Source organism: Ipomoea nil, unplaced genomic scaffold, assembly GCF_001879475.1.
Source record: "Ipomoea nil cultivar Tokyo-kokei standard unplaced genomic scaffold, Asagao_1.1 scaffold0276, whole genome shotgun sequence".
NCBI classification, from domain to species: domain Eukaryota; kingdom Viridiplantae; phylum Streptophyta; class Magnoliopsida; order Solanales; family Convolvulaceae; genus Ipomoea; species Ipomoea nil.
The window spans coordinates 4,663,109-4,680,279 of record NW_017616704.1 but is presented as its reverse complement, the minus strand read 5'-3'; the positions used below and the strand labels follow the sequence as shown (position 1 = coordinate 4,680,279).

General features: G+C 38.3%; 1 protein-coding gene across 2 annotated transcripts; it reads right to left on the bottom strand.

Moving 5' to 3' along the window:
• Positions 1 to 5,055: 5,055 nt before the first annotated feature.
• LOC109154550 (cationic amino acid transporter 2, vacuolar-like) lies at positions 5,056 to 16,372 on the bottom strand. Of its 2 annotated transcripts, none has more exons than XM_019302334.1 (14): positions 15,784 to 16,372; positions 15,261 to 15,462; positions 15,032 to 15,116; positions 13,558 to 13,698; positions 13,345 to 13,463; positions 13,158 to 13,254; positions 12,432 to 12,604; positions 12,242 to 12,308; positions 7,805 to 7,963; positions 7,455 to 7,713; positions 6,114 to 6,201; positions 5,676 to 5,797; positions 5,536 to 5,611; positions 5,056 to 5,453 (listed from the first exon to the last, which is right to left on the bottom strand). In XM_019302334.1, the coding sequence occupies exons 1-14, from the start codon at positions 16,016 to 16,018 to the stop codon at positions 5,294 to 5,296; spliced, it is 1,983 nt and encodes a 660-aa protein (XP_019157879.1). In that variant the 5' UTR covers positions 16,019 to 16,372; the 3' UTR covers positions 5,056 to 5,293. The 2 variants fall into 2 exon arrangements, with proteins under 2 accessions (XP_019157879.1, XP_019157870.1); XM_019302325.1 differs by having other exon boundaries at positions 5,676 to 5,788; positions 6,099 to 6,201; positions 15,784 to 16,371.
• Between the last annotated feature and the right edge of the window lie 799 nt (positions 16,373 to 17,171).

Sequence of the window (17,171 nt, the reverse complement as noted above, 5' to 3'; positions counted from 1 at the left end):
TGGCAGAGGGTTACGGTGGCGGTCCTAGTCCTATCTATCAACCCCGAAAGCTGCAGGGGGGATGGGATTCCGGACTCTGCATGAGATGAATATGGAATTGCTGGGTAAACAAGCGTGGAGGTTGATTACCAAGCCTACCTCACTGGTGGCGAGGATATACAAGGCACGGTATTATCCTAACTGTGCATTCTTTGATGCAGTAGCTGGCAGTAACCCTTCCTTCATTTGGCGGGGAATGATAGGGGTCCAGCAAGTGATGCGGGACGACTATAGGCGCAGTATAGGAAGTGGTGTTGATACTATAATAGGGAAGCATGCATGGCTACCGGTGTAAGATGAGCCTTTCATTACGACTCCGGTAGCTGAAGCTGTTTTCGAAGCCCCGATGGCCTATCTTTTCAATCAACAAGGTACTGGATGGGATGTAACCCAAGTTAGGAGTATTTTTAATACCTGTGATGCCGATCTGATTTTGAACATCCCGGTCTCCAATAGAAGGCCACGAGATGCGTGGTACTGGTTTTGGGATAAAAAAGGCAATTACACCGTCAAGTCATGTTATAACCATATGAAGGGTGAGTTGCAGGACAGCTGGCCATGGTCCCGATTGTGGAATTTGGTTGTGCCACCAAAAGTCAAGCTATTTTCCTGACAGCTAGCATCATCTTTTTTGCCAACCAGGGATGCCCTACAAGCTAAAAATATTCACTGTACTCAAACTTGTCATATGTGCAGGAACGAGCAGGAGAGTGCATTTCATATTTTCGCTCAATGCACGAAAGTAGTGAGAGTGTGGAGTCCGTTGGGCTTACCTGCCACTACTGCAAATTATGGTAATGTAGTAGACTGGTTTTTTTCGGGATTTTTATACTCCTAAATGGTGAAAGTTTGGCGAAATATGTTATGGCCTGCTGGGATATCTGGCAAAGTCGAAATGAAAATGTGTGGCAAAGGGTGCAGTTTGATTTTCATGTAATGTTGCGCCGAGCAGTAGGCTTTTGGCAGAATTGGTGTCACGCTAATGATGCTGAGCATGCAGGTCATGTTGCGACAAGGGAGGAACATTGGGTTCGGCAGGCAAATGGGCATATAAAGTTGAATGTGGATTCTTCGGTCGACATTACGAATAATGTTATGGGATTAGGATGGGTGCTGCGTGATCATGTTGGATCATTCTTGGCAGCAAAAAACCTGCATTTGGATGGTGTTTATACAATAAATGAAGCAGAGGCAATCGGCCTGAGAGAGGCACTAAGCTGGTTGAAGGACACAGGGATGGGTGCGGTTGATGTGGAGATGGATTCACAATCTATTTTTCATGCTATCTCTCATCCTTCTTTTTATTCTGCTTTCGTACTTTTGATAGATGATGGTAAAGAATTGGTGTCATTGATTGACGACGTGCAATTCCTTTTTGTAAAACGATCTGCGAACTATGCTGTCCACACTCTTGCCAGGGAGGCCTGTTCTGAATCAGGTTGTGGAGAGTGGTTTGACACACCTCCTGCTCTTCTTGTGAACTGCCTTATTCGAGATTTAATGCATTAAGCTTTTTCTTTCAAAAAAAAAAAAAACTATAATCGACTTTTTTATATTTTGGATCAATCAAAACATGTTAGGTGAATAAGAGGTAAAATAAATGCCCCATTTCTTATGATGAACAATGATTGTTGAAGTGAAAAAGATGTGAACAAATGCTTCTTGTAATCCTCATTCTGGACATGATCACAGTGTACTCAGTATTAGGACTCTATCTAAGTATTTTAATCTACTTATGATTCCCAATCCTAGTCTCCTTAAGTCTCCTCTTGTATATGTACCTAGGTCTTGTACTCTTGAAATTCATCACTGTTAATACAATTCATTACAGTTCTCATCTGGTATAAGCTAGCTAGGGTTTCTATCCAATGGGCGACGGATATGTCAATTCCTCTGAACGGACCGTTTCTGATGCCCTTTTCTCGTGGGTTACTTCAACCGTAACCACCCTCTCCACGACTCATCACTTCATCAGTGTCAAATTGACTCATCGAAACTTCTTATTTTGGAAGGCTCAAGTTGTTCCTTTTCTCAACGGACATGACCTAATGGGTTTCATCGACGGAACCAATCCCTGCCCGCCGCCCACGATCTTGTCTGGCAATGAAGGAGCGCCACCTCTGCCGAATCCTGCCTATCATCCATGGGTTCGTCAAGATTAGGCGCTTCTCTCTAAGCTCATGTCCTTGTTGTCTGATGAAGTTATGTCCTTAGCTATCGGACATCACACCAGTCGTGCAGTGTGGACTGCCGTTACTTCCACATTTGCCTCTTCATCTCGGTCTCGCTCGTTGAACCTTCTCGGGCAACTTCAAACGCTACAACAAGGTGATGCTTCCGTTACTGATTATATTGGTCGTGCACAGGTTGTCATTGAGGATCTAACTCTCGCCGGCCGGTACCTTCCACTTGAAGAATAAAACCTTTACGTATTATGGGGTTTGTGGCCTGAATTTCAGGGTCTTTTATCCTCTCTCAATGTCCGAGGAACACCGGTCACCATTCATGAACTCTCGGACCTCCTCGGTGCCGAGGAGTTCATCTTTTCCGTCCAGAAAATTGGGCAGTAGCAGCACGGAAGAGGTGGCCACTCGCGCAGTGGCGGACGTGGCTCCGGGTAGTCCAAGCAGTCTCGTGGCGGTGGTGGCGGCCGTTGCGGGAATGACGGTGGTCATGGTCGTGGTGGTAGGAACGGCAATCACCAACCGAAGTGTCAACTTTGTGGAAACTTCGGGCACACGGCACATACGCGTTACAAACGGTATGAAAGAGATCCACAAGCTAACATGGTTCATTAGGGACCCCTCCAGATTCCTCACATGACTCTCACACTTGGTTCCCAGACACGGGTGCAACAAATCATGCAACTCCAGATATAGCGGTTCTCTCTATCTCGGAAGAGTACAATTGTAATGACACCCTTCGTGTCGGTGATGGTACAGGTTTGCATATTAGTCATACTGGTCATGCATCTTTTCATACCCCTTCTAGGTCATTTCATTTATCCAATATTCTTCATGTTCCCACTTCATCTACCTCTTTATTATCCGTTCAAAAATTTGCATATGATAATAAGGTCTTCTTTGAGTTTCACGCATCTTTTTTTTGTTGTGAAGGATATCAATACCAAGAAGATTCTTCTTTGGGGCAATAGTTCTGGTGGGTTATACACACTACTAGTTCCAAGTTTGTCCCCTTCCGCTTTTCTTTCAGCTCGTGCGTCTTCGTCTGTCTGGCATGATTGTTTGGGCTATCCACACCATCGTGTCCTTAGTCGTGTTCTTCCTTTTTGTTCGGTTAGTGGGTCTAGCAGTGCTATTCGTTGTAACTCCAGTTTATGTAATGCGTGTCAAATTGGTAAATCTGCTCGTTTTCCATTGTCACGTGTTAACACTTCTAATTCAAACATTCTTGAGTTAATTTGTACTGATATTTGGGTTCCAGCTCCTCTCTTATCCTCTGATGGTTATAAATACTTTGTTCTCTTTGTCGATGATTTCTCTCGTACTTGGTATTTTCCCATGAAACATAAATCTGGTCTCTATGATATTTTTGAAAAGTTTCGTGTCCTTGTTGAGAGACTTTTCAATCATAAGATTAAATCTATTCAATCTAGCTATACAGTCAGGTTACTTCTTTCTCTTACTATATCTTCTGGTTGGACTGTGAGACAGCTAGATGTTCATAATGCTTTTCTGAATGGCAATTTGACTGAAACTATTTACATGCGGCAACCACCTAGATATAATAATGTTCAATTTTTTGATCATGTCTGTTTGTTGAAGAGATCCTTGTATGGGTTGGAACAGGCCCCAAGAGCTTGGTTTAACCACCTTCATGATTCAGGCATAAAAAACGGATGTGTCACTATTTTATTATTCCAAGAATTCTAATTATGTTTATCTTCTTGTCTATGTTGATGACATTCTAGTGATGGGCAGTGATCCAAATCTTTTGAATTATCTATTGTCGAAATTATCTACCGCTTTCAAAATCAGTGATCTTGGTGAACCAGGTTTCTTTCTTGGTATTGAAACCATTAAATGCGGTGATGGAATTCTTTTATCTCAACAACGGTATATGATTGATATTTTAAAACGTGCTGGTATGACTGATTGTAAACCTCTTTCCACTCCAATACCTATTTCGAAATCACTTGTTATCTCTACAGATTTGTATGATGATCCAACACAGTATCGGAGTCTGGCTGGAGCTCTTCAGTATTTCACTTTCACCAGACTCTTCAGTATCTCACTATCACGTGTGTTGAGGTATGTCAAGGGGACTCTATCTTATGGTTTACGTATTCGAAAATCTGAGTCAAGAGAGTTACATGCATTCTCGAACTCAAACTGGGCTGGTTGCCCTAAGGATCATAAGTTAACCAGTGGTTATGCTGTTTTTCATGGGTCAAATCTTGTATCTTGGGTATAACTAGAAAGAACTGTTGTATCTTGGATCATAAGGGTTTAGCTGCTGTTTGTGTTGAGGTAATCTAGGTTCTCTCCCTCTTACGTGAGATTGGTGTAACTAGGATTTCCATTCCAAAGCTGTAGTGCGATAATCTTGGTGCTACATATCTATGTGCTAATCCTATTTTTCATGCTCGCACTAAACATGTTAAAATTGACTATCATTTTGTTGACATATTTAAAAAAGCTTTAGCATGTCCAAGTTCTTCTCTTAGAAACAAACTACAGGTCACATCTATACCCTGTGCTTAAGGAGGAGTATTAAGACTTTATCTATGTATTTGAGTCTACTTATGATTCCCAATCTTAGTCTCTCTAAGTCTCATCTTGTATATATACCTAGATCTTGTACTCCTGTAACTAATCACTGTTAATACAAATTCATTACTCAGTATACTGTTTCATGTTTCTGGAGACAAGGAAGCAAATACCAGAGTGCACCATATATACCATTATGGAAAGGATGACATTATTATATTATATATATAAATTACAAAGTAATGAAACCCTTGACATGAAGCTTAGAGTTTTACACAGCAGCATTTAAATATGGTAATAGAAATCTCATTCCCTTGTTTTTCTGGGCATCTTCATTCTTCCCTGTAAACTATGAACACATGCTATAGCTATACAACCAACCAACCAGTTATTACAAGAGAACTGAGCTGAGGCATTATATATATATTTCATCAACTGATCTGAAACACCAACGCGTCTACGTCTACTTCTACGTTGCTGTGTACAATTGAAAACTTGGATTTTCAGTTGCACAGGAGAGAGAACTATGGCAGAGAGAAATGATTAGAATTCCTGTAAATTTCATCTACATGTGCTGCAGGTACATAAACTGCATCTTGCAGTTTGCTGTGCCTTCGTCCGTACAAAATATAAACAATCATTCCTATTACCAACCATACAGATACACGGCCCCAAGTTGCACCACTGCACATCAAAATTTAAACACTCAAACCCATTTCCAAAAACATCAAATCAAGAGGGAGGGAGGACATAATAAAAGACTCACCCAAGATTTATTAACAGGTAGACATTGATGAGAATGCAGGCGATTGGCAAGACGGGAACAAATGGGCAAACAAAGCCTGCACGCATTATTCATTATTTACAACCTATATACAAATAATAATCGTTTAAAACATAATATACCTCCTGAATGTCCAAAGTTGTGCCTTGCATCATCTTGGTGTATGGAAGTCAGCACCAATAAACCAGATAGCACAAGGAATCCACCAAGTCCACAAAGTATGAACCTCGGAGAACTGGTTATAAATAAACTTGTTATAAATTTAGTGTGTTGTACATTTAACAACTATAAACCATTTGTTTAAAAAAAAGAAAATCAATAAACTTTTGCAACAGATGTGGCAGAAGATATACCAAGTTAAATCTCATATTTCTTGTGAACAATGAGCATCATAAACAATTTCTTTAAAATGTTTTATTTTCATTATCAGAAAACATAGGCCAATAAGAGATCACAGAATATGAGGATTAATACACAGGAAAATAAAACCTATAGCTGCAGGTAGGAGCTGTTTAATGGGGAGAGACTAGAGAGTAAAAACATACTTTGGCAGGCCAACACTCGAAGCAGCAGAAGCAAGTACAAGCACTCCAATACAGGTAAATACGATAGCCCATCCAGCAACTTTCCGCCTTTCACTTACTAAACCTGTTATATGTATTTCATTGTTGTTATATAATGGGGAAATACTAAACGCACTATATTCATTAAAGTAGTTTTTGGATTTTTGAAAATCGTAAACTTTATGATATCTCAATATTTTGAGACAGACTGATAATAATAATGGATTGATCAATTTGAGACACAGAAAATAGGTCAACTAAAAGGAGACAGTATATACGTAGAATTTCTTCAATAGATGCAGCAAACGATATGCCAACTATACATTTTAATTTGTACCAAGCTAAATCTCATATTTCTTATTCTATTAGTTGGCATAGGTTGCTATCATGAACAATGAACCTTATACACTTTATTAAAAATGTTTTACATTCATTATCAGAAACATTACATGTAGCCGCACCACCCCCTTTGCCTTCATCAGTTCTTTCCATTCCCACACCTTCCTTTTATTCCTTCCTTTTTGTTTTTTGTTGTGCTTCCTTTCTTCTCTCTTTTGCTATGTTTCATCCATATGGACACAGAAATATGGAATTTGAAGAACACACACACACACACACATATATATATATGCTTGAGTTCAGGTGAGAACCTGCTTAATGTGAGACCATGCAATTATGCAAACAACTGCACGAGTGCACAACTGCACACATTCTATTACATGAATGCACAATAACTACTCCCAAGCATGCCTGGATGACTATGGAGACCCTTGGAGTAGTTAGTGTGCATTCATACAGTAGCTTGTGTGCACTCACGCAGTTCTCACGACGGTCTCACGTTAAAGCATGGTTCTCATTTGAACACAACTCTCTCTCTCTCTCTCTCTCTCTATATATATATATATATATATATATATATATATACAAACACACATTTCACTCCCTCCATCCCACTTCAATTGTCTCACTTACTTTTTCTTGGTAAATTTGACTAAACTTTGACTTAGAGTTTTACTATGCTTAAGTTTATGTAAAAATTAGATATTAAAAACTACAAAGATAAGAACTCAATACTTTAAAGAAATATACTTCTAAAAAGTGGGTCAAAATTAGATTGTGGGTGAATCTTGGAAAGCAAATAACAATAACAATAAGAATTTATTTATTTCATAAATATACACTAAAATTCGCTAATTTCATAATTTAAGTCATTCTCATAAAAACAGGAAGTTGGAGGGTCAAAAGAATTTACAAATAACAATAACAAACAATGGCAACAACAAAAATAATAACACTGCTGAATTTCAAAATTATAGGAGTAATAATCTACGAACTTACAGCTGAACTGAGCTGCTGCTTTCTCTGGAAGAGGATGCCAAACAGGTGCCTTGACCAACAATGGAAGGTCACTATCCATGGTCACAGTAGCAGTTTTGGTAATATCTACATTATCTTCACTGCCACTATAGCGGATAGTTACTGCATCTATTGCCTCCTGAAAAGAAGGTGGAAGGGGCACCTCATCTGGTGGAACATACCGCAGTATGAGCACAGAAATTGCCACCACAGTGAATGCAAGAAGTGTACCGACACTAACCTGCATAATAGTGGATCTATCAAATCGAAAGCTTAAAAGTAAGGAACAAGATATCTATGAAGTTCATCTTGTCCTCAGAAGGTGTTCATACCATTCCAGCTAACTGATCAACATTCATGAAGAATGCTAAGGCTCCAGAAAGTAAACCAGTCACTAGAGTGCTCTTGACTGGAACTTGAGTATGTTTGTTAACATCTGAAAAAAATGATGGCAACAACCCATCCCTAGCCATAGCCATAAGTATCCGTGGCTGAGAACAACAGAAGATGAAAGTTATCTATTATGTTGCAAGTATCCAAAGATATAACCAATGCCAAACTGCAAAAAGTAAAACCATAGTAATATGAGGAACAATCAAGTTCAATTTTCAAGTATCACAAGGCATCAAAACCAACAGCTAAAATGTGAAAAGCACCTAAATTTATGGTAATATGAAGTTCAACAAATGCTGATGAGATGCAGGGTCAAGACCTTTGCACCCCTCTTTCCCCAAAGAAAAAAGTGTAACAGAAAGTCAGAAAGAAACCTTCTTTAGTATATTATAAAGCCTCAGTTTAAATTGTTTAAAGAGATCTCCAAACTGATTTAGATTATATGGAGTAACATAAACATCTGGGCCGTGAATAAACTCACTCAATAAGTTCAACATTAGTAGCAACTTGAGCATCTTGTAAATAGAGTATATTTGACATCTGAATCTTATTTGGTTCCTATTCCAGATGATATCAGGTCTGAGGATTAGTTTACTTAAAAAAGAACCAATTCCAGCTGGTGTAGTTTAGGAAATCCAATTTGGACTTGACTATAGGAAACATTTTCTACTCTCCATTTCCAGTTTTTTTTTTTTTTTTTGAAGTTTACGTTTTCTGTTGGAAAACTAGAAATCACATTCAAATTCAACTGTTTCACAATTTATGAACTGAGAAGTTACTTTGAAATCCCATTTCTTCTGTTGAATATTAGGAAAGTTGTCTTAGTTTCCTATTCTTATTAGTAGTTTCCTAGACTAATTTAGTATCTAGTTTAGTATATATAGAGGTCCATTGAAGTATAGAACATACATTAAGAGAGACAATCTATTGTAATCTTTCATTATAATATATTCTCTTTATTCTCTTGTTCTTTGGTTCTCACATATTTTGCTTCCGCCTAACTGGCGGGTGGTGGTTATTCTCCACCCGCCAGACCTATCAATCCCTCAATTTCAACATGGTATCAAAGCCTAAACCCTAAATAATTCTTTTCTTCTTTTCCACCGCCGTCACAGCTGCTGCCGCCATTGGAGCCAAAACTGCCGCCGCGACTGATTCTTAGATTCCGACGTCTTCCTGGAGTTTTTTCTCAACCGACACCCCAGGCATCACCGGAACGTCATCGCAAGCCTGCAGCAGAAATCTGGTCGCCATTCGCCGTCGCACGCGCCTCCACGCGCCACCACCGCCGCCGAGATCTGCTATCGTTTTCCGGCCAGATCTCTCTGCTCCGATCTCCGTTCGAGACTTCGTTGCCACCATTGGATTCGTTTCGAGGAGACGCATCTACCTATGTTTCCCGTTCCATCGGTCGCCGGTCAACGGCGGTCAACGGCCAGTCAAGCCGGTCAACTTCGCCGGTCAATGGTCAACGTCAGTCAAACCTCCCTTGAGGCAGAATCTCTTGCCATTTTTGGACTTTTTGGTGAAATTTGAAGGTTCTTTTTTGGATTTGTTGCTGAACTTCTCCCCATGGTGTTTGTGTTTTGGTATAACCGTGTTTGTTTCCTTATCTCCGGTATGCCTTATCCCATGGGCCTTCAGTTTCAGCACTGTTATAAAGACCTTTGATTATTTCCCACGTTTCAAGTAAGGGGGAGTGTGACTATCTACAATTTGTCTGCTATCCTTTACTATCATTTGCTATTTTATCTACTATGGGTTCTACTGCGTCCTTTGCTATTCTTTGCTCCCTTTCTGCCTCTACCGTTCTCTTGTGTTATCGGGAGGTTATTCATGTTTAACTCTATCCTTGGTGTGTTCATCTTCATTCCCGAGGTTCGTGTTCAATTCCGTCCTCGGTGTGTTCATTCCCAAGATCGTGTTTAGCTTCGTCCTTGGTGTCTTTATTCCCAAGGGTCCTTGGTGTCTTCGTCTTTATTCCCAAGGATTGTGTTCAGCTCCGTTCTTGGTGCCTTCGTGTTCATTCTCAAGGAAGGGTCAAACATAGTGCAATCTCTCTTGAAGTCATCCATCCTATTGTGCTTATGTTGCTGTGATGGTGTTCATGTTTTCCCTTGGTGCCTCCATTCCCAAGGATGTTCGTGACAAGCTTTGCCCCTGATGCTTTCATTCCCAAGGGTTGTGTATTGCATTGTCCCTCCGAAGCCATCTCGCATTGTTATCCTCTAGTTGCATTTAATTTTCATTTGTAATTTTGAGTGAGGTAGAGTGCTTGTTTTAATCCAAGCTTGGAACTTCCAAATGTTCCAGCTTGAGGGGGTGTGTTGAATATTAGGAAAGTTGTTTTAGTTTCCTATTCTTATTAGTAGTTTCCTAGACTAATTTAGTATCTAGTTTAGTATATATAGAGGTCCATTGAAGTATAGAACATACATTAAGAGAGACAATCTATTATAATCTTTCATTATAATATATTCTCTTTATTCTTTTGTTCTTTGGTTCTCACATATTTTGCTTCCGCCTAACTGGCGGGTGGTGGTTATTCTCCACCCGCCAGACCTATCAATCCCTCAATTTCAACATCTTCAAATTAAAATGTTTAAAGTGAGTGGTAGAAGAAAATGGTGTTGGGCATGACATTGAGTCTGATTAGACCTGACCCAAAATTATTTCAAATATCAAAAAGTTTTAAGTGATATAAAAAGTAAACTAAAAATCAAAGTGAAATACCATTTGGATTTTGTAGTGAATGATATTCAAGTTATATTTAGAATTTCAAATATTGATAGAGATTATTGCTTAAAAGTCGCTATAGAACTTAAAAAATGAAATTCAAGTTTTAGATGTTAAAAAAAAAAAAAATTAATTTCAGGGTTCTAAGTTTATATTTTTCAATAATTTTGAGTCAGGTTTGCGGTACAAATTGTTAATTGCATTTTTAATCACGAGTATATTTATAATTTCAGGTAACATAAAATTAAAAATCACCCTCTGAAAATAAAATTGACCTTCATGTCATGTAAACTTCAAGGTGGCTTTAAGTTTGATATGTGAGCATATATCCGTTAATGTGTATCCAACTATCAGCTTAAGCTTTTAGTTGAGATGGAGCACATGCTTCAATTTGGTATCAGAGCCAGACCAAAGGTCATGGGTTCGAATCTCAACGCCACTCGTAAGCGACTACGGTTTACCGGTCCACGTGTTGGTTGGAATCCACCGTACACATGAGGGGGCGTGTGAGCATATATCCGTTAATGTGTATCCAACTATCAGCTTAAGCTTTTAGTTGAGATGGAGCACATGCTTCAATTCATATACTTGAATTCCATTCCATTCAGTTAATGCACATTTTACTCCTTGTAGTGGACGGCTTTCTAATATGTTCAAAGGCCCATATAAAAAGTTAAAACATATTTTGACAATTCCATCCATTTTGAAGTGGGAAATGGCTTTAAGAAAAATGGGAAGGATGTTGAGACTTAGGATCAACTTGAAGAACTCCTTTGCTAATCTGTTTTGTAGCTCTCAAGATCAACTTGAAAAAAGTGGCCTCCTTAGTTTGACTCTAATGGAGGGTAATTTTGAAATTTCAAATTTCATAAAAACCTCCAGGGTGGGGAATTGGACAGTTTTCTTACCTTCATATTAACTGTGCATTCCACTAGTATTACCATAGTGGCTGAAAATGGGCAGATTTGGACTAGAGTGAACAAAGATTTTCCCAGTCAAATCTTTCTATAACACTCTGACTATTGCTGATCCAAGTGACATCTCTTGGAAACAGATGTCTCCCAGGCTGTCCCCTGAGATTTTATTTTTACTGGGGAAGGTGGCTATGGAAGCTATTCTAACTGGAAATGACTTAAGAAAGAGAAGCATCATTAACTAAGTGTTGCTCCATGTGTCCTGTTAAAGACACATTGAAAAATAAGAGAGAAACATATGAGTTTATAAGGCCATAGGTTAGACTATCTAATTGATTGGATTCAATCTTTTAGTATGGCTAGGCCCATGTGTATTACAACCCGGTTGAGTGACCTCGACCATGGTATTGGTGGCATCCAAAGCTTTCATTTCAGGGAAGGGTCCAATCCAATTGCAAGTGGTCATCCGGTTAGATCCAAAATGGCCCTGTTATCCACTTGGGGAAGTGTTAGCCTCTTTCAGTCCTTTCTTTTATTGATTTATTGGACTGGATGGATATTGGATAGGCTCAGATTCATATTAGATTTTTTGTATTTCTGCTACCATATTTACCATACATTTTTGTACTATGCATGGTACCCCTTTGGCGCTTCTTAATAAATCGCCTATTTATCAAAACAAAAATAAACTTAAATTGGTAATTGGTTCAATTTCAATTGATTTACCTGAGGTAAGAGGGAACCCAACAGTGTAGAGCAAAGAGCAGTACAGGCTCCAGTAGTTATTATATATCTGCACAAGAGCAATCAGGATTATATTAAATTAAAAATAAGACATGAAAAGGATTACTATCAAATACCCCATAATTAGTTGGACCTGATGGAAGATAACATGGTCACAAAATGTTTTACTTACACTGCCCATTCAATACCATAGCTCCCAAATGCAGTGGAGATTGGGGTATCAGGATCCATAGCGTAATAAGGGACCAAACCTACAATAACAGCAGAGACTAACATATATAACATGCAGCATATAAACAATGCGAGGCCGATCCCCAATGGCAAGTCGCGCTGAGGATTCTTCACCTGTTACAGGGAGGATATTAGAATTTACAAATAAATATCACCCCTAATCAATAAATAATAAAAATGATGTGGATAATTAGCATTTCTCAACAATCTTTTACAACCCAACAAGTCCTTAATCCCGATCATGTTGAGATTGCTTTGTAGATTGTAGTTGTATGTCTCTGTTTGGTACCACATTGCAGGCCTTTTAACTAGCATATCTGTATTAATAAGTTTAATCCAAGTAATCAGTCAACCTCTTTCTCTCCTATTTCCTATAGCCACCATGTTATTGCTCTTTCAATTGGTGCAACCCTACTACATTGAGCATACCCAAACCATCTTAACCTTCTAAATTTGTCCTTAAAATGGCATCACCTATGCAATGGCTTTCCTTGTATTCCCATATTCCCATGCATCCATCTTAAAATTCTTATATATGTTATAATCACGGCACGACATTTTGCTTTACCCACCCAACCACTTGCCGCTATAAAGTATAGTTGGCCTAACAGACAATACTTTTTATTCATTATTACCTTTATGGAAAGTGAGGCAATATATAGCATACCTCCTCAGAAGTACTAGCGACTGTATCGAAACCAATGTATGAAAAGAATACGGTTGAAGCCCCAGCCAGCACTCCATTAACCCCAAAGGGAAAATACCTAATGGTCACATAAACACTTAGAAAACTACTCCAGAAAGAAAAATATGAAAAAAAAAAAAATGACAATGGAGAAACAGTCTGCATTTACCCAACAGGAAGGTCATAACCAGGCCATCCAGTTTTGAAGCCCAGATATCCACCAACAACAATTACAAAAACCATGGCACATATATTGGCCATTGTGATAAATCCTTGTGCCATTGTACTCTGCAAGAATTATTTCATTCAATTAGCAAATTGATGATATAATTCACCAATAGAAACAGAATTGTTTAATTCAAAATTTGGAGAGAGAAAATACCTCCTTGATTCCCACACATAGAAGCCCAGTGACTATGCAAACTAATATTGCCGCACATGGGTCCACAACAATATTAAGCCCAGGGATTGTTTGACGAGCTAAAAAGATTGGGAGACTGTCCTGACCTCCAAAGAGCAAAGCCTAATGAATGCACAGGGAATTTAATACAAGCATTACTACTCAGAATTGGTGGATGAGAATACACTTTCATCATCAAACCATTATTTAAATGAGAAAGAGGCAATAGCTTAATGAGGCACATTTCAGTTTTACTTTTTAACTCTTTCCCTGTTTGCTTTTTTTTTTTTTTTTTTTTGTGAGTGTGTGGGTTGGAGAGAAAGAGAGGGTTTGGGTTTCAAGGGTGAGTTTCCTTCTAATCTGGGCTCAGTTCTATTTGGAATAAGATACAAAGAATGAAAATACAGAGGTCAAGAAACAGAAGCCAAATAGCCAAACATGCTACAGTACCTTAAAGAGTGCTAAAGAAAAGGACAAACCTTATTGTAATTATACCCCAAAGACAGGGTTACTTAGACATAGTTATGGACAAAATACTGACGTTTGTGTTAATAGATTGATTAAAGCTGCAGCTCATCAAACTTGGACCATATTCCCATGATGCTAATTTCATGAGGTAAAAGACTTGAGAAGGAAACAGTTTCCACCTACCAGATGCAGTGCAGCCTATATCAATTGTAACATACTATGAAGATAATACTATTGTATAGTTTGGAAGGCTCATGTACTATCTGATTCTTAGATTTTCCTTAGCCTGGAAGGAGGAAAAGAAGGCAAAGACTAGCAAAACAAATCATCTAATAATCATGTGGTCAATGCAACAAGCCCCTGCACAAGGATAAGAGCAATATATAGCTAAAAAATACACATTTGTGTGAGCAAAGCAAATTAGTAGCCATAAGCTAGGCAAGCATTGCAGAAAGTGAAGTGCTGGTGGCTCATATTCTGAGAAAACAGATTCCAACAGTCACACTTACATGCACAGAAATCTAGCCAAAAAAAATAGAGTTAATTCCATTTTTGGTCCTAGATTTATAGGTGGCATCCTTTTTTATCAGAGCATCTACATTTGGTCCTAGTATTACTGTGACATAACCATTTTTTGTCCTCCGTCAACAAAATCCTTGAAATGTCATTAAATACAAAGGCATTTCAATCATTTTTATACTTAGTGAGTTGGCCTAGCTATATTTTTTATATTTATTTTTTTGAAAAAATATGTAATTGAAAACTGAAATGGTTTTGTATTTAACGGCATTAAAACTGTTTTGTTGATAGAAGACAAAAAATGGTCATACCATAATAATACTAGGACCAAATGTGGATGTTCTGATAAAAAAAGGACTAAATGTGGACAGTCACCAATGAATGTATGACAAAAAATGGAATTAACTCAAAAAAAAAAAAAAAAAAAAAAAAAAAAAAAAAAAAAACCAATGAAGAGTGTGCACAGCACCAGATTTGGAGATATGCCGCGTGCTACTGCAGAACCTCCAATTGTGTATTCCAGTATCAATGCCCATCCAATCAACCAAGCAACTCTGAGATAAAACCAAAATGCATTAAAATATGTCACATGCATATCTAACCTAGAGAAAAGATATCAAGGTTTTCACTGGATCATATGTTCAAAGTAATTATGCTTATCTCAGATTGTTAGAGTAAATACAAAACTCTCTGAATACCCTTCTCCAACACATATGTAGGAATAATGATAGGCACTCCCGGCTGAAGGGCAACGGCTTGCAAGCTCAGCATAGCAGAAGGCAGAGAGAGCAGCTGCTATCCCAGCTATCAAAAAGGAAAGGGTGAGGGCTGGACCTGTATGCTCTCTGGCAACACTGCCAACTAGAATATAAACCCCAGCACCAACTGTGGAACCAACACCTAAATTTAAAATTATGCAAAGACTCAGGTAACTATCGAATTATTCCACAATGCTAATACAGTAAGAAGTGCATAAATAAGAACAAAGAATGCCTATAGAGAAAGCATGAGAATAGAACCAATCATCATCAAATAAAGAAGTACTCGTATAATATATGTATTAAAGAAAAAACATAAATGATAAATTTTGGAAACTCTCATTGACATCAAATTGCATAGAATGAAGGGAAGACAGCTGATAACAAATGTTCAAAATGAAGAGCAACAAATTACCAATCAAAAGTCAAAAGCAATTCCTTTTTGTAGTAATACTGTTTATACCTATGGCAATTAGGTGAGGGATGGTCAATGCCTTAGCCAACTGATGATGATGCACTCTACCATGCCCGGAAGAAGAAATAGAAGAAGGAGAAGAGGATGATGATGGATTTGAATGAGCAGAAGAAGCAGCAGCGGCAGAATCAACCTGCTTCCTCCTCACAAGGCTTCTCAACCCCCCAGAAAAATACCCTCTTTCACAACCGCCACTCTTTTGCCAATCAGAAACAAATCCCATTCCACTTCTTCAGCTTCCAAATGTTTCAATCCAAAAGATGTCGTCGTCTTTGTGATACCTTTTTTTTTTTTTTTCTTGTGTAAATGGGCAAGTATCAAATGCTGAATTCACTCTTTTAAGTTAGTATATGAGAAAAGAAATTTAAAAAACAGTGTGCAAAATGTATGCACAAAAGTATAGGAGAAGGGAGGAGAGTCCTATGGTATAGTGGATTCTCCGGAAAGAAGGAAGTGGGCTGCGGCTGCGTGCGAAATAATAGGAGCGGGTAGATAGGCATCAGAGATTCAGTCGATACGCACCAAAAAAAAAAAAAAAAAAAAAAAAAGAGAGAGAGAGAGAGATTCAGTCGACAGAGAAATGAGAATCCGCATTCGTCGGCCACAGCCCATCGGAATGGCGTGGATTCGTTGTGCTCCCCATACATCATATCAAATCCAAAATAATTCTACTTCCAATAATTGTTGGATTTGTTGGTAACATTCATCACCTAACGTACGTTATATTTTTCCTACTCACTTCCACATCAACCGCATAGGATAGACTTTTTCAAAACTCACCACCATCCTACCGAATGCGTGTGTCCACTCATCACTTATTATTTCATTATTTTTAAAAAAATTAATATTTAAATTACTTACGCATAATAAAATAATAAAATCCATTAGTTCTAATAAAACATAAAATAATAGAAATATTTAAATATGATAACTAAATTGTTAATTTTAAAAAAAGGAGTAAATTACCAAAATGGTCCCTTGACTATGTCGATTTTAACAATTAAGTCCTAGTCATTTTGATTTCTCTAATCAAATCCTCCGACTATCAAAATTTTAACCATTTTAGTCCTCCGGTGACTTGGATGGCATATTTTGAGGGATATTATTGGAAATTCACTATGCTCCGTTCACCGGCTATTTGTTCGTTGTTCACTCCCAAAAACCTAATTGATGAAGCAAGATCTGCAACGAAGCCACAACACTGCTTCTTCGTCTCCGTCTGCGATTCTCTCCACGTCTCCAACCAACAACACTACTTCTTCGTCTCCAACATGGGCGATAGGTCGTCTTCTTCTTGCCAATCAGATCAGAGGGTTCATCATTACGGTGAGTTCATATCAGTTCCTAATTGTAATTGTGGGCAATTGTTGAATCTG